The 25374-nt window shown below is 41.7% G+C and overlaps 1 protein-coding gene across 1 annotated transcript in view; it reads left to right on the top strand.

Annotated features, from left to right (window-relative positions):
- RAB38 (RAB38, member RAS oncogene family) overlaps positions 1 to 21918 on the top strand; it is a 56656-nt gene extending 34738 nt beyond the window's left edge. Inside the window, exon 3 of the mRNA XM_046016421.1 lies at positions 21062 to 21918. Within this exon, the coding sequence (XP_045872377.1) occupies positions 21062 to 21214 (153 nt within the window). The 3' untranslated portion in view covers positions 21215 to 21918. The remainder of the gene's footprint in view (positions 1 to 21061) is intronic.
- Positions 21919 to 25374: the final 3456 nt, after the last annotated feature.

Here is a 25374-nt window from a genome sequence, read left to right as displayed (position 1 = left end):
CAAAGCCCTTGTTCTTGTAAATCCACTACATTATTCATTATGTTCAGATTTCTTTAAAAGTGCGTTGAAATCTCTTGAATGCTGCTGCACATTTTTGCATTCTTTTAATTCTTGAGATTCTAACTGAAATATTTTTTTTCCTTGAAATCAAATTTTCAGCATTTTTGGTAAGTCTGTCATGTTTACCTAGAAGGTGCTCGTACTCTTTGGCCTTTTGTTGCTTGTCTACTTCATTTCTGACACAATCTTAGTCATTATATTGTTTAACTCATTAGAGTTTCTTTGAACATTAAGGTGAATTTATCCACATTTTGTAATGTAGAAATTAAAGCACAACAGGATTTGAGTAAGTTACGCAAGGTCGCACAACTCTGAGTCTCAGAGCTAGGATTTACACTCAGATCTGATTGATTCTGGATCTGCCTGGTGTTTTCTGTACCAGCGTTCCACCTTGAAGAGAAAAACGACAGGCACAAGCTGTGTCTCCTCTGTCGGAACCATTGCCAGAACCTTCTGGGAAGGGCTGCTTCCTGTGCCAGGAGGGGTTTTGTTACTAAGACATATTTGTCTTCTCCCCTCTCTGTGTTACTTCATTTTTTCCAGTATTGATTTTGTTTGTCCCTGTTTTGTGGTCCTTTACCCACTTTGATGTGTCTTGTTTGCCATCTTTGAAGCAAATGGCCTTAGATTTGTGGGCGGCAGCCCTGCTCTCCCAAGGCTTCCTGGTACATCTCTGTCTGCCTCACTGACTAGTGAGGTATTGATTTCTTGGGCTAGCCTGCTGGGATTGGAGGAAAAAGCAATATCCATTAGATATAAATGAGAAGCAGCAGCTGCTTCTCAGCAGCCTGTCCATTGACCTGACATACTAGGACACCGTTCGAAGACTATGTTAGTCTGACGTGTTCAGGGATATCCTGAAGTGATTAGATTGTCCTGGTATAAGGTAGAAAAGCCAATGACAGAAAAATCAAGGGTTGTAAATCTATTTCCTTGAACTAAATGAGATAGAATCATCTTTCGAGAATCACTTGCTTGTCAAAGGTTGCTCCAGGGAAAGGATGTTAGTTCTCTATGGATAACTTTTCTAATTCTTGATCCCTTTGAATTTTCTAGGGTGGGCACAATCTTTGTGAACCATAGGGCAAGTCCTCTGGTTTTCATGTTCCCCAGGGTTCCCAAGGTAAAAGAGGGGGTGTCAGCAATGGGGTGCCTAGCATTACGCATACAGTATGTTTCTGAAACACTGTGTGTATGTCCCATTTTTTAACAATACCTCAAAAAGCTCATTATGACCACTTTCCCTGGGTAAGTCCCTTTGAAGAGGAAGAGTTCTTTGGAAAGAGAATTATCACCCTCTTGTTCATCGGGTTATAAGTTTAGTTCTTGTGTTTCAGATTTTGTAAAGAACAGATGTGAACAATAATGTCAAATCACCAAGGTCTAAGATAAGCCCATACTTAACCCCCAGATTATCATGTCATTATATCTTCCTCTACCATTGAGCAGAAACACAGCAAAATGGATCTGGAGAGGACTTGGGAATGATCTTGTGGTCTAACTACTTATTTTATAGTTTCATTCATTCATTCTTCAAATAGTCACTGAATACGTCTCCTCTATGTAACAGGCACCATTCTAGGCAGCAGAGTTATACCACGGGACACAACAGATAAAATCCCTGCCTTCTTGGGGCTTGCATTGTCATGGTGGAGATAGGTAATAAAAAGATGAATACGTGCAACATATCATTTGTCTGTGGAACTAAATGCTGAGAAGAAAATTCAAGCAAGGAAGGAGTGTAGAGCTAGTGTGGTGCATATGCACAGGATACAGGAAAGAGTTCAAAGGAAGGGGAACCCTTTCAGGCAGGTGAGGAGGGAAGGTTTCACTCTACTCAAAGGTGTTTTTTGTTTGTTTGTTTTTTGTCAGAGAGGTGACGGGGTCATGCTGAGTCTTTGGAGCATTATAACAACTTTGGGTTTTGCTTTCAGTGAGATGGGATGTGATATGTGATTTAAGCAATCATTTGGGTGGTCATGTTGAACCTGGGTTGCAGTGGGAAAAACTGGAAGCAGGACATTAGCTGGGACTTGATTGCAGCACCTACAAAAGAGAAATTGTGGGAAGTAGTCAAACTCTACACGTAGATTTGAACAGGTAGCAGATAGGATTTCCTGACAATCTGAGTGAAGGTTCTGCAAGAAAGAGAGGATTTGGGCAGGGCTCCATGGTGTTGTTTGGCCTGAGCCGCTGGAAGAGAGTTGCCATTTTCTGAGGTAGGAATCCTGAGGTGTGGAGGGGTCTGTGGGGAGATATCTAGACTTAGTTTTGTGTATGTTAACATCTAGAAGACATCTAAGATCAGATGTCCAGCAGACGGTTGTGCATCATTCTGGAGTTGAGGAGAAAAGTCCAGGTGGCAGGTCAGAGGACCAAGTACTGATCTCTGGACACTCCAATATTTGGATGGGAAAAAGAGACCAGGGAGAGCAGAAGTAGTAGACGGCCCAGGTATTTTCCTGAAAAACTAAGACTAGAACTCGGTGAACTCTTCTCAGTGTAGAACCCTAATAAGATTACATGTAAGTAACCTGAAATTTCATCTTCTTTTCCTGTGCTATTCTCAGTGGTAAAGTGGGAAAATGATGGACAAGAAAAGATTACACAGCATAGGTTCTCTCTTGAAGGCATCAAACTTGGGTTTACTTGCTGCCTTTCTGCTAGTCGGGGGGTCTAAAAAGCAAAGTAGGAAAGTGATGAAATCATTTTCTCCTTCAATGCTATCAACAGTGTGCTTTCTTTCAAGTCCCTGGGTGGTCTCACGGAGACCAGTCTCCAGGAGATGATTGGAGCATGGCTTTCACTTGGTTTTAGAGAGGTGGTAGACTCAAATCGACCTCTGAGAGCAGTGATGCAAACTTAAGTTTCATTTACAAACTTTGTAAATTAAGTTCATCATGTAGACAGCAAGTCAGCTTTTATTTGCCAACAATGTTCAAAATGATGATATTTAACATTTGAAGAGTACTTGCAAATTTGGAAGTTTCTAATATTGAGTTTCTTAATGACTTTCACAAATCCTCTGATTCTTCGCTCTTTGATTCTTTGTTAAGAACTCCTGCTCGTTTTTCATGTGAAGTGGCTCTGAGAACTCTCATCATTCTGATTCCCTACCTGGGTGCTCTGTAATCGGCCCATCTGCCTTTTTTTAGTGTAGTGGCCAAGGCTGTTGATAACATACCAGACAGACTGGACAGAGCATGGTATAATGAGGCTTTAACCTACCTTACTTTGATCACATTTTTAATTTTTTATAGTATTATGCTGCATTAATTTATTTTAACAGCCATAGTAAATTGTTGACACATGCTACACTCATGGTCATTGAAAAGCCTCCTTATTTTTGCAAAAGCTGTCAAATAAGATCTTAGGCTACTGATTTAAGCTGCTGATCATTTAGGCCCACGTGTTGGATTTTATACTATCTATTAAATTCTCTTCTGAGGTTTTAATCTATGATTCCAGTTTCATTTTTTTTTTAAAGATTTTATTTATTTATTTGACAGACAGAGATCACAAGTAGGCAGAGAGGCAGGCAGAGAGAGAGGAGGAAGCAGGCTCCCTGCGGAGCAGAGAGCCCAATGCGGGGCTCGATCCCAGGACCTTGAGATCATGACCTGAGCCGAAGGCAGCGGCTTAATCCACTGAGCCACCCAGGCACCCCTCCAGTTTCATTTTTAATCTATTACTTTTGCTAAAAGTAAAATGTCAAATTCAGTTAAGGTTATATCCATACACGTTTGAAAAAGACCCTAAAAACAATGACAGATGGCTGTTGACTGGGGGTTGCTCTCAGGTTCTAGAGGCTGATGTCCGTTTTTAGCCACGTGGCCTTTCACAAGAGGGCAATTTACCTCTTCAAGGTCAGAGGGAGAATCTCTCCCCAGTCATCTACACTGGAGGCCTTTTTTTTTTTTTTTAAAGATTTTTTAAATTTATTTGACAGGCAGAGATCACAAGTAGGCAGAAAGGCAGGCAGAGAGATTGCGGGGGAAGCAGTCTCCCTGCTGAGCAGAGAGCCTGATGCAGGGCTTGATCCCAGGACCCTGAGATCATGACCTGAGCCAACGGCAGAGGCTTAACCTACTGAGCCACCCAGGCACCCCATATAATGGAGTCTTATGTAAGGTAATCTAATTAGAGAAGTGAGTATCCTATCAGATTCGTAGGTCCTATCTCTACTCAGTAGTCATGGACCCTGGGAGGTGGAAATGTTGGGGACAGCTTAGACTTATGCCTGTTATACTGGTTTCTAGACAGGAGCAAGTATTCTGGATAGGGTAAGGGCAAAAGACCCCACCTCCTCTTTTTTAAAGTTTAGGAAATAATAGTTTTACCAGAAGTTTACCAAATAGATTTCTGCTTATATTTCATTAATCATAACTACCCTTAGCACAGAGAAGCCAGGGAAATCCGATTTTTGCTACCTATGACTAATCAGAATTGTTAGAAAGGAAGAGGAGATACTGTATAATGTGTAGATAATCAGGGCATGAGTGGAAATGCCAATGTGGATAAAGTAAATCTTACCTAGTTTAGAAAATGGGACTTGATAATGAAAAACAAAATCACACAGAAGCTCCCACTCAGGATTGATCACTGTTAGCATCGTATTTCCTAATTATGTCATATCATATACAACTTTAAAATTCATCACAAACATTTTCCATGGCAAACTCTCTGTAGATGTCATTGTTAGTAGCTGAATCATATTGCACCATGAGGATGCACCATAGCGTCCCCTCTATTTGGCCCTCCTCTTCTTATTCTGCATTTTGACAGTTTTCCGTTGGCAATATTATAAATAATGTCATCACGAATATCTTTATACATCAATTATTTTACATATTTAAGATTTTTTAAATGAGGTTTTATTCTTAAAAGAGTATTAGATCAAAGAGTATCTCTCTGAGAACACTGGACATTTCATCCCGTCACTTCTGTCTCTTACTTGTGGGGCTAACAAAAATTTGCTCATAATGCCTTTTATGACTTCATCCAAACTTCTGATAAAAATTAGGTTAGCTCTCAACAGCGGTTTGAGCTCTGTGGCACTATCTACTCATTTTACTTTGGAACCAGTCCACAGCCCCCTGTTCATAGGACGTGATGAGAGGCATTTACTAAACAAAACATTTGCAAGGCAGGCTCCTGATTGCTCAATCTGAAATCATTATTCTTAGAAGAGAGGGAAGTGAGTTTGTTATGTTAGGCTGGCCTTCTCTGTGTCATCTGTTAACCTCACGTCGCATTATTTCAGCATTAGGCTTTCCCTTTGCAGTCAGTTCTTTGGCTCTGATTAAACCCCAGCACTGTCTTCTTCTACTTTTATCTTTTTCTCCAGGCATGTCCTTAGACTTGGTCTGTGCATCCTGACCCTATCTGGATGAGCTTAGGCTCCCCTCGAATCTGTTTGAGTTTACTTCCCTTCCTCTACCTGTTGTACATGTTACTTTTAAACCTAATCTTAACTGAGATGTTCCTGTAGTCAAACTGGTTTCTTTTTGATCGCCTTCTTCTTTTTCCTTCACTGGGTTACTCATGACTGTAGAGTTAGAATTTCTGTATCTGAGCTTCTCATCCTTAATTTTCTCTAGAATCAATCTTATGGATTGCTTTACATCTCTGAGTAAAACCTACACAAGTTTCCATTCATCCTCCATAATTTTATTTTCCAGTTCATGAAATATTTATAGATGTGATGTTTCCTTCCTGTTTTCTGGGCTTTGAAAGTAAAATAAAGATATTAGGACCTACACTATTCATGATTCAAGATTAATCACTCCTCTGAATGTGAATGCTAACATGGTATGTAAACTTTATAAATAACTTACAAAGTAACCAGAATTATAAAATAGATGGATAAAATTATCTGTACTCAAACCACCAACTGATTTCACTGTTAACATTTTAATCTGTCTCTATTAATCAGAAATAGGGGTCTATTAAAAAGTACTCTATTCTCTCCATTTTAGGCTGTATTTACTCTTAAGGTGTCAACACACAGAATTGGGTTATATCTTATAGCTGTAGACCTAAAGCTACATGTATACAACACCAGCAGAAGAAGGAAGAGAGAAAAAGTAAAAGGAACCCAGGGTCCACAAGAAAAGCTAAGTTGTCTTCTGAATCATATTTTGTAATGCAAGAAAGCATGTAGTACATCTTAAATGGTTCTCAGGAACACAGTTAAGATTTTGAAAGTTTGCATTTGAAACAGAAATCTGCTTTACTTGGCAAAGTTATCATCCTTTTGAATTGACTTAATTCCATGGAAATCTATAAAAATAACCAGAAAATCAGAACTAAGTTTAAGTCTTAAGTTCCAAGAGCCTCTTTTATTCCTTTTCAAAAAAATTATTAAGCAACTACTTCCTACCTTTCTGAAGAGGTACTTCTTTTCAGATCATGTATGTTTCAACTCTACTTACTTCTTTGTGTATGGCCAATGTAAGAGCTTCAGTCGTCCATTTATTCTGCATATGTGAAAGTTATCAGATGCCACTAGAGCTGTATCTGTTTAGTAATGTGCGACTCTATGGAAAAAATATTTTTCTGTTTCTTTTTAAAATCATACCTTACTTATGTCTGTCTACAATACGAACACACGTTAGTGTAGGGGATTATAAATGTCCAAAAAGCTATAAAGTAAATACAACAGAGAGTTTCCTGATTTTGCCTTGATTCCTCTGTGGCCAGTTTTGGGCTTCTATTCCAAAACATCCCCTTTCAAGTCCCCCCATGGGTTATTCAAATGGCAGTTACCATTTCCTGCATACTGTCTGTCTTCAAACCATCATAATTGGCTAATCATTTCCACATGACCTGAGTGGGGCTGCCTGGGCCATCCTCTCCTGGATTCAGAATTGTTTTAGTCTCGAAATCTTGAGTCTGAACAGGTGGCCGGGCTCATCCGGGTTCTTCCCCAGCACTTGTCCAGCTGAGTTTGGGATTAAGAGGCCTTTTCCTTGTGGGGGGCAAAGCTGTGAGGATGTAAGCCCAGAAACTGCTGGAAGCTCTCTCCCACCTTTTACGCAAAAAGCTGCTGGGAAGATAGAGAAGAATGAAGCCAAGCTGATGGTGTTTGAAAGCCAATTTTATTTCCAAAAGTTCTTGGAGTTGTCTGGATCTTTCAGCAGTTCCGTCACTCTTGGGAGCTACCCTTTGATGGGTTTCTGAGTTTTTTGCAACCAAAAATTTATAGCTATCATATTGATAGAGTGCACTTGCTCTAGTAAGTGATTGCTTAAGTAAGTGTCTTGTTCTTAAACTCTCAATTTGAGAAATCGTTTACCATTTAAGGAAACATTATTTTTAGAACTTCTACCAGTTTAACTGCATTAGTCAAAGGCTGAAGATAGTCTCAAGTCACCTTCATTCCTGTTTGAAAGAAAGGCAGGATATAAATTCTCTCCTTTCACAGCTGATCAGACTGATGCCAAAGAGAAGACTTGACCTGTTCAGAGTGACCGAGCTAGTTTGTCGTGACGTCAGGGCTAGGACCCAGCTCCCTTAATTATCTGTCTGAAGCTGTCCTGAGTTTAAACGAAGTTCAGTGTAATAGACAACAACAGAAAGGAGATCACAATATTTTCTTGTGATTTTAATTGGTATTAGTCCATTTCTCTTTCCCTGTCACAGCTCAGTTCATTCATAAGTTACTTGATGAGCATGTATGTGCCAACAGGCCCTATATAAGCTGCCAGTTACATTCCGAGTGCATAAAAGGGCCACTTTCTGCTCTCAAGAAGTTTAATATCTAGTAAGCTGCTGGAAGTCATTGCAACCATGCATGATTAAAGCGACCACGGAGGTTGCATGGAAGTACCAAAGAGCGCTACCCAGCATCTGCCAGGGAAGGCTCCCAGAGGGCATAATGTCAGGACCTTATTATCACCAACCAGGCACATTGTCTCTAACTTTATTATTAACCTTATCTCTCTCAACTCTCTTAGTCACATTAAAAAAAAAATACACAAACTTCATTTGGGGTTGGGCTCAGAAAAACAAGAAAAGGTAAAAATACCTCAGACCACCTAGGTAAAGGTAGAGAACCACAAGTAGAACAGAGAGTCAGTTACTAGATGTCTCTATCCACTCCACCCCTTGGCCATCCACAGCTGCTTCTAGATAGGCTGCCAATACTTCCCATCAGTAATGCCAGATTGTGCTTAGGGCAATACCAGCTTTGTAAGACAGAGCATGAGATGAGCGTTCTGTGATCAGATGCGTTGATGCAATAATGCACACTCGTTCTCTACTTGGAGATGGAAGAGGAAAGGGGAACTGCTTGCTTCTTTCCAACCCTCTCATCCCCATGTGAATCCGTCTCTCCTAGATTCACATTATTGTTGTGGACCTTTAGCCTCTGTTCCCCTGTCTGCTGTGTTGCTTTTGTTCCCCTCACATCCTCCCACTCAAGATGCCAAAACTCTTCTCCATTTAATGCAAGAAGTTGGATCCCATGCCACATTCTGTGAGCTACTAGGACTCTGAGGAGTCCAGGGTTCACGAAACATCTTTGAATCATTTTTAACTTAACTTTTCTTAAACTTACTTAACCATAAGAGGCCTTTTTACCCCCGTACCATGTTATGAAACTTCAGAACCCACTTTGACATACCTTACTCTAATAAAGAAGTATGTTATGTCTGTCCTTCCAAACATTCTCATATATAACTTAATCTTTAAGCAATGTTGTGCTAGTCCTCAAGTTTTGTTTTGTTTTGTTTTGTTTGTTTTTTGTTTTTGGTAGGGCTTTTATACACTGGAACAATTGCTGAGTTCTTTCACATAGCTCACCAGGTTTTATTAACATCCTCAACAACCTTGTGAAAATGATATTATTTTTACCACAATTATAGGTGAAGAAATGGAGGCACCAGTCTTGCACAATTGCATGCATGGTGACTTTTGGTGACTTCCCTGAGGTGACGTAGCTAGCAACTGGCAGAGCTAGGTTAGTTCTGAGTCCTCTTACTGCATCTTTCCTCTTAAATAAGTAAATATACAAATAATAAAAATCCAAGATACCGCGAAGATTCTGAAACTGGGAAATGTATCCAAATTTCACTTGAATGTTCAAAGCAGAGTAAAATGAAGTCCTTGTGAATTAGTTAGATGTCACTAGCTAACTGCTTCCAAATGAGATACGTTCACTCTGTAGGCAGAGGGCCTACAGATAGAGAAGAAGTAAGAACAAGCCAAGCAAAGCATATTGAGGGAATGGACTTTGGCACAGTTCAGTTGAAGCTCAGCTAATGTAAGGGGCATCGGTAGGGATAAGCCAGGAGAATTAAGTTGGAGCCCTATTGATTGGCCCTCAGTTTAGTGCTTTGGACTGATTCTGATTAGGCAATGTGAGCCAGCAAAGTTTTTTGACCTGGGAATCAGGGTGAGGTATGACTGTCATACTCTTGAGTTAGAGTAGTCGGGAGACAGTCTGGAAGAAACATGGAAGACAATTGCCATGGGAAGAAAAATGGAGGCATGAAATTATAGAAGAGACTCTGTAGGTCCTGCCTACGTAGGTCACAGTGACCGTGAGATGGAGGACTTCACTATCATTGTTTCTAAGCAGAGGCAGGAAAGGCCTGGACTAATAAAATAATCACACGATGACTGGCGCCATAGTGTATTAACGTGAAGATGGTAGAGCCTCTGATGAATAGTACCTTGTCCATGAAAAGGGATCGATGATTATTTGTGGAATAATAAATTATTTCATTTGGTTATATGATGCTTCAGTATTACATGATAGGAACTGTGATGTATTTCCTCCTCCTTTGCTACTATAAGTTTATAGAATGGAGAAAAGGGTAGGGTTATTCCACATCAGAAAAAAGAAAATTATATAGCACATGCTAAGTGCTACTGCAGGGAGGTTGCCCAGTCTAAGAATGACTTGTTAGCTGAGTGTGGAATTTAGGAGTCAGACATCAGAGATGTGGTAGGGAAGTGTATTTGGGTCCTAGGTTTGAGGCCAGAGTTCTGATAGTTTGCTAATAGCATGACATTCAAACAAAAAAAGGTGCTAAAAGATAGATTTGTTTAGTATTATCAACAGATCACCTTTTACACATAGTTTTTGTCGCTATATATTTTCACCCAAGCTAATGCTATTCTAACAGTGGTTGTGGAAAGAGCTTCATTTATGCTATCTGGAAAAGCAAAGGTTTCAAACTCTCTGCTGGATAGTTGAGGGCTAGACAAAAGGGCTGTATATTAAAAAAAGATACAGGACAGGCCTGAAAAGTAATTGTGAAGTTTGAATTGACCATTCATTCAGTTTCACAGAAGTTGTTAAGATGATATTAAAATATTAATGTATAACATATAGTCATAAATGTTATGATACTACCCCATTTCTACTTTTGCCCCATATATAATTATTTCTAATCTTCTTAATTCTGTTGGGTGGGTGCTATTATCTTTATATTATAGGTGACACCCAAGAAAAGTGACTATTTTGCCCAGGTTCATCATCTAGTTACTATTCTAGGAAATCACCTGGAATAGGTTTTGAAACATTGGGATATAAACTTATTTTTCAAGGAGCAGAATCAGCGTCCAGTGTAGGTCTGCTCAACTGCAAAGCCTGCAAAAGTTCAGCCTGATTTTTATAAAATGGTTCAGTCAGTGTTCCTTCCATTTCACCCAAAAAGAATGGTGTCAAATCATCCCTGGAAAACAAGATAAGTTTGACTTGAGAGAGAAACTCTGTGGTGAGCACGTTTTCCTCTTCACTCCCTGCAGAAATCGCCCACACCTAAAATTGTTTTCAGGTTGAAACCGGTCTTGTTATTCTTTGCAGGGTCCTTGTTAATTTGTTTATTCATTCGAGTGTTAGAATGAACGCATTTACCCAGTATCTTTACCAATATCTTCCAAAGATATCTACCCAAGGATATTTACCTGGTATCGTCCAGGTGCCTACTGTCTGCGGGCACTGGGCTCACCACTGGGCTGCAACCAGGAAGCCCACAGAAGTCTCAGCGCAGTGGAGGTTACAGACTGACAAGCCTGACCCATGGCAGGTGCTGGAGTAGAGGGGTGCTTGTCTCCAGCCTGGGAGAGTCAGAGGCAACTTCTCATGAAAGGTGATCACAGAACAGAATGACCTGAAGGGAGAAGGTGAAAGAAGCAGACACTGTAGGGAGGCTTGTGTGTATCTGAGGACATATACGTAATGTCTAAGTGCTTCCTCCGTGTGTAGCATTCAACTCTTAAATTCTAACAAGAACTCTATGATGTGTAGTTATCTTTAGCCTCAGTTTACAGATTAAGCAGGGGAGGCTCAGGATTCAGATCTGCCCTTGGTCCCACAGACAGGAACAATATCAGGTTTAAAGCTTGACTCCAAATCTTGCTTTTTCCCTTATATCCTGCTGCTTTCTGGGATGACGATGTTCCAGTCTCAGGCCTCAGACTTGGTACATGGACGTGCTAGAATGAAAGCATCAAATTAATACAAAAATGAATTATTAAATAGATAATTTCTACTCACAGCTAGCACTCGATAAATGAGACTTGAACTTGAATTAAGTAAGTCCGGCAAATCCTTTGGACACCCAGCGTATCCTTTATGTGTCCCAGGCTTCTATTCTGTGGAATAGATTAATAATAAATCCACCTCCCAGCGTGTACTCAGGGTGAAATGAGGTCATTCATGAAGCTTACATAGCATCATACCCGAGTAAGTGTTCCATCATCAGTGTGCTACATATGTTAGCAAGCATCACTATTAAAATTTTGTGTCTGGTGGGCCATTTATCCTCTCAACTGATGTACGGGAAAGTATTGTAACTGAAGGCTGCTGTGTCTTTATTAATGAGATTTATAAAGTCTGGCTAAATGATAGTTTTTATGCTAATGTTTATTCTTTGTTTTCTTTTCAAGACTGATTATTGGGTACTCTATCACTGTTTCATATGGGACTCACAGTGAGGGAAATTAAAAAACAAAAAACAAAACAAAACATGGTATTAAAGCCAAATGTTGATCGAGGCAAAATCTAGGAAGGTTTTGATTCTTTATAGCCATTTAGTAGTAAATCATACCTTGCATATTGCATTTGCCCATGTGTCCCAGGAATGGTAAACTCTATGAAAGATCTTGGGAACTATGCCTGCCCAGTCCTAGGGTTGGCAGTCTGCTATGGGAGAAGAGACCGGGATGGGGAACTCACATTCCTCCAGAAGCCAGGAAGTTAAGGAAATGAGTAAGGTAGGTGGCAAACTGGAGAGTGTGCCCGTGTGTCACTGAAAGACATTTACAGTTAAAAATAAATAAATAAATACCCGTGGGCCAGACATACCACGTGGCAATGGCTCGTTCACAGTTTCTGAAATGCAGGAAGAAAGCAGGGGCTCTTAAGCACGGAGATGTGCGTCATTTCCTCCGCAGACGTTTATGGAGAGAAGTGTGGTGCCCTGGGTTAGGAGCAAGGGCTCTGGGCTCCAGTCAGGCTTTTTGCCATTTAATAGCATTGACCTTTCTGAGGTCAGAGGAGAAGGGTCCAAGCGTGGGCTGGGGAATCAGGTGCCGAAAGTTTGACTTGCTGGCTGTGTGACTCTGGGAGAAATTTTAAACCTTCCATCCGTCAGTTTCCTCACCTGAGTTTTTCGTGAGGGTTAGCTTAGTTCATTAGGGTGAATGACATGACGGTCACTAAGTTTCCACAGGTGTTAGCTAACTTTTGGTAGTTTTGTTAAGGACCTCTTATGCACCAGACACTGCACTGGGAGCGGGGAACACAAATGTAATAAGATAAAATCCATTTTTAAGGACGCGGAGGATAGGCACTGGTAAGTGCCAGGTGGGTAGACAGTGCCAAGGAGCCCTGATAATACATTTCAGGGTGCTGAGAGAAGGCTGCTCGGAAGAGATAAGGCTTCTGGAAACAAGCAAGTATGCAAACAGCAAGAGCTAAGAGGCAGTCTGTGTGATGCCAGGCCAGTCACTTTCCTTCTCTGTTGCCTGGATTTCTGGTTGTATCAAAGAGAGTAGGTTGAATTAGCAGTATCTGATTTCCCTGGTAATTGGCAAGCCTGGAGGTATTTCCTGGCTGAGGCAGCGTTCCCGAGGCTGCTAGAAGGATGACGGAGAGATTAGGGAAGAGAGCTGTAAGGTACAAGGCCCTGGGGCTACAGAGGAGAGGGGAGAAACAGGGTAAGAAATGAAGTTGGACATCGAGTGCCTGGACCCTGAGGCAAGCCTGGGGTGGGGCGGGGGAGTTTGTCGGAGGGACACAGTCTTTGGAACTGCTTTTATCTGTGAACTTGGCTCTTCTTCACCAGTATCTACATGCGAACCTGTGACTCTGTCCTATCGTTGAAGTGAATGTCAGCATGGCTCAATCTGTCCTTCCCAGAACCTGTTAGGTAGACTAAAAGTAACTTCCAGACAACAGGACATCACGAGGACCTGGTTTATCCGAAGCGCACTCTCCTATGTAAAACCTGGGGCTTTGGATTCAGGCAGACCTTTGCTTGGGCACTAACCAACTGTTGGTCGTAGCTGCTAAGAAGTCAGCAAGGAGAAGGAAAAGACAAGACAGAAGCTCAGAGGATTGGAGCTGGAAGCTGTGTTCTGCGCCTTCCTGTCCCGGACACCTTGTGTGTGTCATTTAGCCTCTGTGCTCCTCACTCTCATCCATATAAGAGGGCAATCCCTCCTGCTTCAGCTTTTTTGTGAAAATTAAATGAAATGCCATCTTTTGAGAGCCACGTCTGAGAGAGAGGGCTCCGGTTAGAGGAGCCCCAGTAGAAGCTCACGATTGGGAAGAAGCAGTTACTGGAAGGATGCAGGGAGCGATGTTAAGGGTGGGGGAGGAAAGAAGCGCAAAGCAGACAAAGATACAGGTGTCTGCTGTGCCTGCCCCATACTAGATGTGAACTAAAGCAAATGAAAGCACGCAAACTGTTTAGCACTTATGTGCTCAATAAACAAGCCCTGACTCTTAGAGAAAGGATTTGAAAACCCCCGTTCTGCATGAGACTTCTTCCAGAGGTGGTGTTATCCTGGGGGCCATCTGCTCTAATTAAAACTTCACAGAGCTGAGGAATTTAGTGCCCTAACCTCAGAGCCTCTGGTACACTTGGTGTTTTGTTTGAGGTTGATGCTTTTGGAAAGATTAGAGGAGGATGAATTCTTTGCCAGTTCCTAACTAGGCAGATGTGAAGGGTTTCTGCTAGAATATTTTTGCTCTCTGGCACCGGGGGTCAGAGATTAAATAATTTGCCACCAGACAGATGTTCTGAAGAGCTAATTAAAAAACTGACAAGTACCCAAGACCTTAGATAGTTAGATTAATATGCCATCCTCTACGGGAAGATTACAATCAGTGCCGCTTAAAATCACTGTATTAAATGGTACTTCCAGAAAGTTCACTACTGAAATAAAAAGCAGTGTCATTAAAGACATTTTTAATTGTACAAGTTTGTCTCAAATGTGGATGCCCATTTTAAAGAAATGGAGAATCTTTTTAAAAATATCCATGCTGGGCCTCATCCCAGACCAATTATCTCAATGCCCAGAAGGAAGGCCTCGGCAATAGATTTTTTTTTTTTTTAAACCCTTCAAATGATTTGAATATGTAGCCAGGATTGCGAATTACTGATTTAGAAATAAAATTATTTTAACATCTGTCTTATTCCTGGAAGACATTGCAGTGTAATGTATGGGAACAGGATAGGAAGTGGAGTTCGGCCAATCTTGGCTGGAAAGACAGATTGACTGAGATCACGTAATGTTCTGGGTAAGTTACCTAACCTTGTTGAAGGTTAAAGTTTCTTTACCTTTAAGATATGGCTTAATAGCAGCTGCCTTTGGCTTAGGTCATGATCTGAGGGTCCTTGGATCGAGCCCCACATCGGGGTCCCTACTTGGCAGGGAGTCTGCTTCTCCCTTTCCCTCTGCTGGCCTCTCTGCCTACTTGTGCTTTCTGTCTCTCTATCAAATGAATAAATAAAATCTTTAAAAAAATAAAATATGGCTATTCGTTTTTTAATGGATTTTTATGAGGATTGGATGTGAGCATTATTTCATAACACCCACTATATGCCAACCATGGAGTAGACACCCAACACCAATAATAATAGTTACTACCATTTGTTTTCACTAAAATACTTTGTTAGGAATTTTAAGCCTTTTTCTGAGGCATGCTTACTGATACAAATGAAAAGGTTCTGAACAGAGACACAAAGACGGGACACATACACCTAACACAGTCCGCGCAATAGAATAGAACATCTTGTCACACTGCAGTCTGTAAATAAGTCAGTCAGATTCAGTCTAAGTGTACATCTCCTGAAAGTCATGGAATATATAAATTTCCTCCTGGAGACTTTACTAGTGTCTAGAAAAAATGCAAATAAACCCCCCCAGGTCGTATTTTGCAATTAAGCCCGCAGCGGTATGTCTTCACAGCACCTAGAAAACGTGGACTTGGCTGTGTCTGCTTGGATGCCAAGTAGCTCAGGCAATTACATTGCAATATAATCGCCCAAAGGGTCTGCGCTTGTGGTTGTGCCAGGCAGGTTTGATTATCCAGGCTAGCCACGGACAGAAGGAGAGAGGAAGTTTGCTCTGTCTTGCCATTCTTCTAGGCCCTTGGCTGTGACCTCAGTGGTGTACAGAAAGACAATAGCAGTACAAATCAGCTTTGCTGGAGGCCCTGACCGAGGGCTCTTACTTTTTTTTTTTTTTTCTTATGCTGGAAACATGTTCTCCAAACATACTGTTCCTTACTTATTTGGGGAACTATTTTGGAGGAGCTGAGATGAGGGTCTGGCTCCAAGCGTGTGCTCTCAACATTTATACCTTGCTTTTTGTGAGCATATGGTAAATACTGTGGTAGGTTTTCTTGTTGACTCTTCTCCCTGGACTCACACATGGCCCCATGACTAACTAGTGTGTGTCTTGAGGTCAGCCAATCACCCTGTCTCCTCAGGTGCAAAATGAAGAAATAGAATACACACACTCTTGTGTTCTTCTGATGATTCAATGAGAATATTGTGATAACATTTATTGAACCTGTATGCTGTGCCCTTGTCTGAGTATTTGTCTAAGTAGTTCACATGTTCTAAATATGAATGTGTATTAACTTACAATCACCCGTAAAGTAGATTTCTTAATTCCTTGTTGACAGATGAGGACACTGAGCATGGAGAGTGGTTAAAGTTATTCTTCAAGGTCAAGTTTGGCTTCCGGCCTGTGCTCAAAACACTGCATACCAGGCCTTTTCGTAGAATGCATGTGGTAAATAACAGTGTTTACTCCTCTTTCAGGCTTCCTCTTTCAATTAATTTCTTTCTATCTTTCTCTCAGATTTTATTTATTTGACACAGAGAGAGAGAGAGAGACAGCACAAGCAGGGGGAGTGGCAGACTCCTCCGCTGAGCAAGGAGCCTGATGTGGGCCTCGATCCCAGGACCCTGAGATTGTGACCTCAGCCAAAGGCAGACACTTAACCAACTGAGCCACCAGGCACCCCATTTTTAAAAATTTTTAATTTATTTTTATTTTTTTAACTGTAAAATTATTAATTATCTTTGCAGGCAAATAGGTGTTTCAAAGCTAACCTAAGATGGGTTCACCAGCGCACACTGTCACTGCAAAACAACACAGCCCAGGAGGCTTACACAACATAAATTAATTTTCTCACCGTTCTGGAGGCTGGAAGTCCAAAATCCAGGAGCTGTCACCGCCAGGGTTCGGAGAGAGTTCTCCACCCCATTTTCTTTTAAAGATTTTATTTATTTATTTAACAGAGAGAGAGAGTCCTCTTTCAATTTCTAATCTAAACTAGGTATGCCATGGCGAAAACACCATGGCTCGTCCCATAGGTATTTTCTAAAGACTTACTGATAGATTAATTGATCAAACCAAGTGCTAAGGGACTCTCCAGTTCTGTGTAGTCACGGATGCGCATCATACTGTGTCTGTTGACCCTTCACCAGAAAAAAACCGTCAGTGACTCTACCTGACCCCTTAAGATTCAAGACTCCACAGCGGTCTAGCGCAGGATGCCTTTTCTCACCTCACTGTGTACCTCTGCCGTTTACACGAACCTTGCTAGTGTTGAAGCTCAATTAAGGATGGGACTTATTTTATCACCTCTTTCTTGGTATGTCTACTACTTAGTTAGAATCTGAACAATATCAATTGAATGGGCAAATGAATGTCGCTCAGCCGTCTTGAGCTGCATTATGTTGTGTATGTTGTTTGTATATATGCCACCTAAAAGCAGGCACCGACGGTCCCTGGCTCTGATGGTTTCCTTTGTCAACAGCCCCATCCCCCATGACCCCATGTCCTAGCCCTGACACCAGTTAGCCTCCGCTAACTTCACAGACAACTTTAGCAGCATCGTCTTCTCTTTTACTAAAATGTTCCTGCGAAGCTGCTTAGGTTTTGTTGGCTTAGGCTTAGGCTTAGGTTTTGTTGTCTTTCCTCTAATGCTGATGAATTTTCATACATTTGTCCATACTTGCATTTCACTCACCTCATTAGTAGAGTTTGCCAAGGTGCACACTGAGGAAAGAGCACCCTACTTAAATGGCATGCTAATATATGCATGGAGGTTTAAAGAATACTACTGACTGGTTTAATTTAACATTGTATGTGTAGGGCGGCCCTTTTTAATGCTTAAAATGTGTTTTTCTTACCACATGCGTGTGTTTTTCTTCTAATGTATGAAAGAGAAAGGAACTAAGATTTATTTCGCACCTACTGGGCGTAACACCATGGTAAGAACTTTTATATGTTATTGCACTTGACCTTCAAAACAATCTTGGAAAGGAGTATGGCATGGTAAGAGCCACGCTTTGATGTTAGGAAGACATAGGTGTGAGTTCTGGCCCCAACCCAGGCACTTCGTGATCTTGGGAAGTTCCTTACCGATGCTGGCAGGCCAGGTCCAAGTTCCCAGAGAACATCCTTCAGGTCTAGCCCAGAGTGTCTTTGGCTGTGCATAGGATGGGAATCAAATGTGAGCCAGCAGGAGGTGAGAGCAGTGTTTATTGAAGATACAGAGAGAACAGATACAGACGGAGTATCCAGGAGACTCAGAAAGGAAAGGAGCACGAGTCTTATCTTTGTTCAGGGTCTGGAGGTTTTTACTGAGGTCAGTGAGGTGTACATGCCCTCTGAAGCGTCCAGAGCTTGGTTAGAACAGAGATGAGGACCCAGGTGTCATTCCTAGGGTTCCTTCATGTCAAGATGTCTGGAATATGCATGTGATAGCTTTGACTGGTCATCCTCACCTGGTCCTTCCTTAGGTGGGATCTGTTCTAGAGAAATCATTAACTCCTTGTCCCTTACAAGGACATACGTTCTGTGCATCCTGAGGCATGTGTAAAGTGGGGTGGGGTGCAGGTCTTATCAAGAATAGAAGCAGGAAATGGAGCAGAAAGCAGATTTTTATGGAAGCCTTTGGTTTCCCTGTCTGGTTTACTTACCTAAACTTAAGTTTTCTTATCTGTAAACAGATACACTGACATCCTATGTTTGGTATTTCAGGTGAAATTTTGTTGTCTCCTTCGCTAACACAAGCAAGAGCCAAATGAGAACCCAAGTGTTGGTTTATTAATGGCTGGGCAAGCACCTTAAAACCACTTAAATGTAGGGCTTCTTCAGTGAGATGAGCTGGCCCATGAGGCCAAGGCCTGGAAGGCTGAGTGAGGCTGCCCATTCGCACTTCCTAGAATTGGAGACAGTAGAGAACCTGGGCCAGGCTTCTAGTTGGTCACATAAATGACTGGGCTCAAGAGCCGCTGTTGAGCTGGGTCTCTCCCAAAGAGCCAGGCCCCATCTAGATCAGATTACTGCCTGAGAGCTGATAGTTCAAGTGTGACCCCCCCAGGCATGACAACAGGAAGAGGAAGAGTGGCAGGAGGCTTACCAAGTGTGGACGATGACTTGAAGGCCCAGTAACCCACCCAGGAGGAAATAGGGCAGAAGGAGGCTGATCTCTGTGGACTGGCTTCCATGGAATGAGGCACATATTTGAGCCAAAGGTAGCAATGCCATCCCCAGGGCCAGCCTAACAATAACAACAGAATCAGTAAGAAAAAGCAAATGCTTACCTTACTGGGCTTTAAATGGGATTAAGTAAGATTATGTGTATAAAGTACCCAGCATATACACATTGTATAAGCAGCAGTGACCACTGTCCCCTGTGAGGAGAAGCAATTTTTCATTAAGTACATATTGTCATCAAGAGTGTTGCATAGATGAGGAATGGAGGGCTCAGAGACATGAATTCTGGTCTGGTATAAAAACCACCACCAACCAGGATACGACAAACAAGCCAAAAAAGCAACTAGAATTTTACCTTGTTTTAGATTTAGAAAAAGCGTTTTCTCTAAGGCTCTGTAAATGAGAGAAAATAATCAGTCTATTTCCTGGAACTCCAGAAATTACCTTAAGCTTTTGTAGCAGGTAAACTCAGGACTGGACTTGAAGGAAGGGGAACATGCTAATGAATGTTTACATCTAATGCCATTAGCCATAGGTACCATTCGAAAACCATCAATACCTCTTACATTTTCCATGTAGTATGGCTTCATGCAGTGATCTCAACATACATACAGAATTCAGAGATAAGTATTTATACTTCAGATTGGACAAGGTCTTGTAGTGAAACAATTTTATAAAGTCCTTATCTCTTTATATTGACTATGAGGAAACACTCAGAGACATTCTTTACTGTCTTGACTTTTCTGGAGATCAGCAATTTGACTTTACTGGAGATGAAGGTGTTTTTGTTTAGTATGCCAAAAGTGAATATTCTGTATTTCACAGTTTTCTGATTAGCAGGGGGGAAAAATTAATCTAGAGTAATTGAATAAACAATGTACTTTATTTTTTAAAGGATATTTATTTATTTATTTGAAAGAGAGCATAAGCAGGAGGGGTAGAGGGAGAGAGAATCTCAAGCAGACTCCGTGTTGAGCACAGAGGCCGGTGTGGGGCTTGATCTCACCATCCTGAGATCATGACCTGAGCTGAAACCAAGAGTTGGATTCTTAACTGATAATGCCATCCCGGCCCCTCAATAAATAATATTTTTAGATTTAAATGTTTGCTCCTTATTTTCCCCAAATCGAAGCTTATTTTATTCTTGAACAACATATTCAAATTTCTGATTTCATATTTTCCTTTGAAGAGTTACATCCATCTGGATTATCTAGGGAATATAACAGTGATCGCCCTAAATCTCGGTGGCTTGAAACAACAGGGTCGTAACTTTCACTCGTGCTACATACATCTTCATGGAATATTTGGCTTCTCTTGATCTTCATTCATAGACTCAGGCCAAGAGAATTTCCATCTCTGTGCTTCTGTGATTGAAGAAGCAGGGAGAAAAGGGCATGGTGAATTAAGCGTTGCCTTTTATTACTTCTATATGAAAGTAAGACATGTCATTTTTCCTCCCACTTCATTGTCCACTGAAAGTCACATGTCCATGACTCACTCCAAAGATATGATGAGCTGTGTGCTCCTCCCATTTAATCTAAAGGCAGCCAGCCAGAAAATACCTGTGAAATCACTGCTGACCCCTAGAAGAGGTGTCTTATTATTCTTATTTCCTATCAAGGTCACAAAAGTAGTATGTGGCAGAGGGCAGTTATGAACCTAAGTCAGCCTGAAGACTTATGTGCCTCATGTAAAATTATGCTACAGTGTAAGAGTATGTAAAATTAGAAAATTTCCCTGTAACTTAAATTCAACCTACTAAAAGGAAGTGAGCCCACTAAATGCGATTTCTCCTAAGGACAAAACAAGTTTGTTTGTTTTTGTGAAGGACTAAACTGTAAGGCCTTGGAAGGAATGAGAGTGAGGGGACTAGATAGAGGATACATGGATAGGGTATAAAAGAGGTATTTAAAGGAATTGCCAAAAAAATATTGTCCTTTGTCACTTACAGATTCCTGCTCTGCCGTTATTTTAGAATATTGGTAAGAAAAGCTGTTTGTTTTTTTCCCATCTGTAGGAGAATATCAACATTGATGAAGCCTCCAGATGCCTGGTGAAGCATATACTGGCAAATGAGTGTGACCTAATGGAGTCCATCGAGCCCGACATCGTGAAGCCCCATCTCACGTCGCCCAAGATTGTCAACTGCTCCAGCTGTGCCAAATCCTAGTAGGCTTCTTTGCTGGCATCTGAAAGAAATAGTCCCAGTATCTCATGTCTCAATTCTTACCAATTTGAGTAAATGTCAGGATGGGGATACACACATGGCAAGCCAAAGACCTATGCTGGTACCTTTCCTAAAAGAGAGAAAAATAGCCAACTTTTTTTATGTTTCTGCCAGCATCAGCACAATGTTTACAGGCTTGTTAAATATTTAGTCTGTTACAAAATTCTGTCTTGTAGCCAACCGCAATTCTGTAGGGCCAGTATCGGCCCTTTTACTTGTTTCTTGAAATCAGCCAAGGCCTCAGGTCTGAAAGAGAAAGGGGAGAGGAGCAGACTAGCTGTCAAGTTAAGCACTGGCATTCACTTTGCCTCTGGTGTCTTTGTCCAGATTTCAATGCATTCTCTGCTGGGCTGACAGGCCTATTAAGTAGAAACAGTTTTTTTCTCCAGAGATGACCTCCATTTTCAACAGACTGAAGAGTCGTCTCTGATGTAGCCCTTCAGAGTCATGGACATAGGTTTCCTGTGCTTTTGTGGTTTTTATTGTCACTCGCCCTGCCCTAAATGTCGGTTTAATTGAAAACTATATGAACAGACCTGTCTCCATATGTGCCTTTCTGCTAGCTTTCTCTGACTCAAGCTGTGGGACTCTTCTGTTCATGTAATATATATTATATATATTTTCACAAGTGGAAAAGAAAACATTAAAAGATGCTGTTTCCCTATTTCTGAAAAGGCTGCAAATGTCTTAGTGTTGTGATTTTTTTTCTTTGACTATGTGTCCATGGCTCTCAAGACCCATTTCTAAAATTTTGCTTCAAAAAGGGGATGAGAAACATACACTTGAAGGAACTTCTGGGCACTGTTATACTGAGATGAGTCTGTCTATTGTTCATATCAGCTTCTAGGCCAAGCATTGTATCTGTATATTCTTGGTTAAGCAGAGTAATATATTCTCATATTCTTTGATCAAGAAAGGTACCACACCCATCGACGTGCAAAGAAACCACTTAAATATGCATGGTACCATTTTGGTTTACACAAGGGCTATGGTGCTGATATGCTGTGGGTAGCTACTACTTTTTAATGGCATTGAATGGCACCATTGAGGGCCGTGTGGGTGGCTCAGTGGGATTAGTGCTGACTCTTGATTTCAGCTCATATCAGGATCTCAGAGTCAAGAGATGGAGCCCCACATTGGGCTCCACACTGAGCATGGAGTCTGCTTGGGATTCTCTCTTTCCCTCTGCTTCTCCTCACTCATGCTCTCCCCGCTCCACAAAAAAAAAAAGAAAAAAAAAAGGCAGCACTGACATAATATACTCACAGGAGCTTTATCTTTTGTAACAGATGTTTTTGAGTGTTCTGTCCAGATATTATCTTGGCATTCACTGTTTCTATAAGCACCAGCCACTCAGCTTCTTATTATAAGTATTTGTGACTCATTCGCTGAGGGCATTCTCTGGCCTCTGAAGCACTTGACACATGAGGCACGTAGGTGAGAAATTCCAGGAGTTAATGTCTCCAGGAGCAGCTCTCAACCAGTGATAGTAGGAATTGGGGGTTGAGTAGCCTGGGTTCCTTGTCCCTCAAGAACAACATTCTGAGGCATGCTTTATGAAGTCTCATGAATGTCCCCGGGAGGGTTACACCCCTGGTTCTCACAGGGGAAACCTTCCATCTGACTCATCTTGTATGGGCTTCCTTTTCTTTTTTCCTCACTTCCTCTACTGGTCCTAACTGGGTTCACTTCCCAAATAAGCTACTCTCATTCAAGTCCTTGTTTCAGGATCTTATGGGGAGCCCAAACCTACCCTAGGTTAGCTGAGACAAAGATGGCCTAAGAAGCAGATTCTCAGCACCAGCTTCTTGAACTGAATCATTCAGTACCTGAGTGGCAACAAGGACCCCATTGCTAGTAAACAATGAGGCGGAGCTAATCCCTAGCAAACAGTAACACCATAACTAGTAAGACTCATCAGGTGGATTGGGATAGAATATGGAAGGAAAGAAAGTCTATTGCTCTTGTGTTTGAAAGACATGAGATTGTAGAGTCAGTTAACTTCCAGAAATTCTGTAGGAGGAAACCTATAGTCTTGAGTCAGCCAACAGTCATCTCAGGATTTGGTGTAAAAGCTTTAAGACCTCCAAACAATAATCAAAATGATCTTCATTTCCTTCAGGTACAGGATAGAGAGGATATACTGAAAATCAGGCCCAAGATTTGATTCTAGGAGAAGCAGACTTTTAAAGGAGACTGACTTCACAGAGCTAGCAAGTCCCCTCCACTAAAATTCAGAATTCTTGTAGGATAGGAGACAGACACTGAAATATAAAAGGAGATATTTGGGTAGATGCTCTTAGGAGTCTTGACCCCTAAGAGTCTTCTGAAACTGTGGCAGAACAAAAGGCCCTTACCCTTTCCTAGGGGAGAATAGCTACTTGCCACATCAATGCTCCAACCTGAGGAGGATGTTTTATAAGGTGATGCTTTTCCTTCTCAAGGTCTTCTCTCATCTGCCGTCATTGGTTCTAGACAAATAACTAAGATCCAGTCTCAGTACGAGCTGAGTAGAAAAGTAGCAAAGTTCTGTGTTGTGGGATGAGATGGATTATTAATCAAATGAACTACAGAGCCTGGCTAGTAAGTAAGTACTGGTAGGAATCTGAAGAATGTTCCCGATTTGGTCTTGAGATGCAATCAGGCAGGACAGAATGTAGCGCCAGATGATGGATCATCTATTTCTAGGAGAGCACTCTTTAATGAGTTAATTTTTAACACTCTGGCAAGTGAACTTGGAGCCGATCCCAATGTGCTACTCGAAATAGCTCTTTGAAGCTTGGAAACAATGTTGGCCTAAAATGAATGATGTGGAGATGCCAGAATCACCTTGGCAAAGTATTAGAGGAGAATTCCAAGGTCTCAGAGAGGGGGGGCCCATGATAACATATTTATTTTGTGATGTCAGAGAAACCACCAGTTCATTATGTTCCTCAGGAAAGCCCAAAGACACCCCCTTCATGAAGACAGTAAGAAGTGTCCCCACAAGAGGGACGCCAGCATGGATGAGAAGGTCAGCGGTGGCTCTTCTCTGTAGCAGGTTTGAGACTATAAGTATGTTGCTTTGTTTCACTGGGAATGATACCGACATGGCTAAGACTCACCATGTGGTACTCGTCTGACCTGACGTTGGTATATTCAGGGCTGGCTCCTGGAGAACATCCAAGGTCGAAGTGGGAGTGAAGCTTCCTACTCTCACTTTCAATAACCAACATAAGAAAGCGAGCTGCTTCTCGTTACAAGCCCACGTTCTGCAGAGTCAGATTTGCAGAATCAGTCTTGATAATTCCACTAGGGGACACGGTCAAGGTTCAGCTGAATCTACAGTTTCAGCTGCTGCCTGATTACTTTTGGCTCTGTGTGCCCACAGGCCTGTTGTCGGAGAAGGTGGTTACTACACAGGCAGGGGTAATTCGTCCTGATTACCAAGAGGATAGGATTGCTGCCAAATAACAGAATGGGGAAGGGTGTGTCTGGAAATCAGGGGACTCCTGGGGGTGCCTCTTGATGCTTCCCTGCTTAGTGAGAACTGACAGGGCAAGTGACCTGATAACATCTTGATGAGGACATGTAACCAGGGCCTCATACACTCAGGAATAAAACTATGAGTTCTTGCCCCATGCAGGGACCCTAGCCTAGGAGCAGGTAGGTCACGGGAATGAAAGTAGTAAAGGAGGGAAATGCGGGGTACCGAATATTGTCTCAGGATTAACTACAGCAGTGGAGATTATAGCCTGTCCTACCAAGCCTTTATTATAAATTCTCTATTTCTGTCTCTCTCTCTCGGAACTATGACAAATAATTTCCCTTAAAAAAAAAAAATCAGCGAAAGGACAGACTGAACTTAACATGCAGCATAAGTGAATCTGAGATATGTGAGGCATAGCGAGGAAATGCCCACGTCTCCTCAGCACATGGTTTCCGATGGTCATCCCCTGCAGCTCTGCCTGAGCATTCTCTAGAAGCATGGGCTGTATTTGCCATGCATGCTGGCAAAAATGCTGTAGGGTTAGCCCTGCCAGGAGCAGTCTCATCTGAGGCTGACAGAGAGGTAAGTAGTTCAGCGTCCTCCCCTCCTCAGGTGGGATAAATCTGAAGCTTAC

The sequence above is a fragment of the Meles meles genome, chromosome 8 (assembly GCF_922984935.1).
Source record: "Meles meles chromosome 8, mMelMel3.1 paternal haplotype, whole genome shotgun sequence".
Lineage (NCBI taxonomy): Eukaryota > Metazoa > Chordata > Mammalia > Carnivora > Mustelidae > Meles > Meles meles.
Note: the sequence above shows the minus strand (reverse complement) of the source record. Positions and strands in the feature narration are given on the sequence as shown.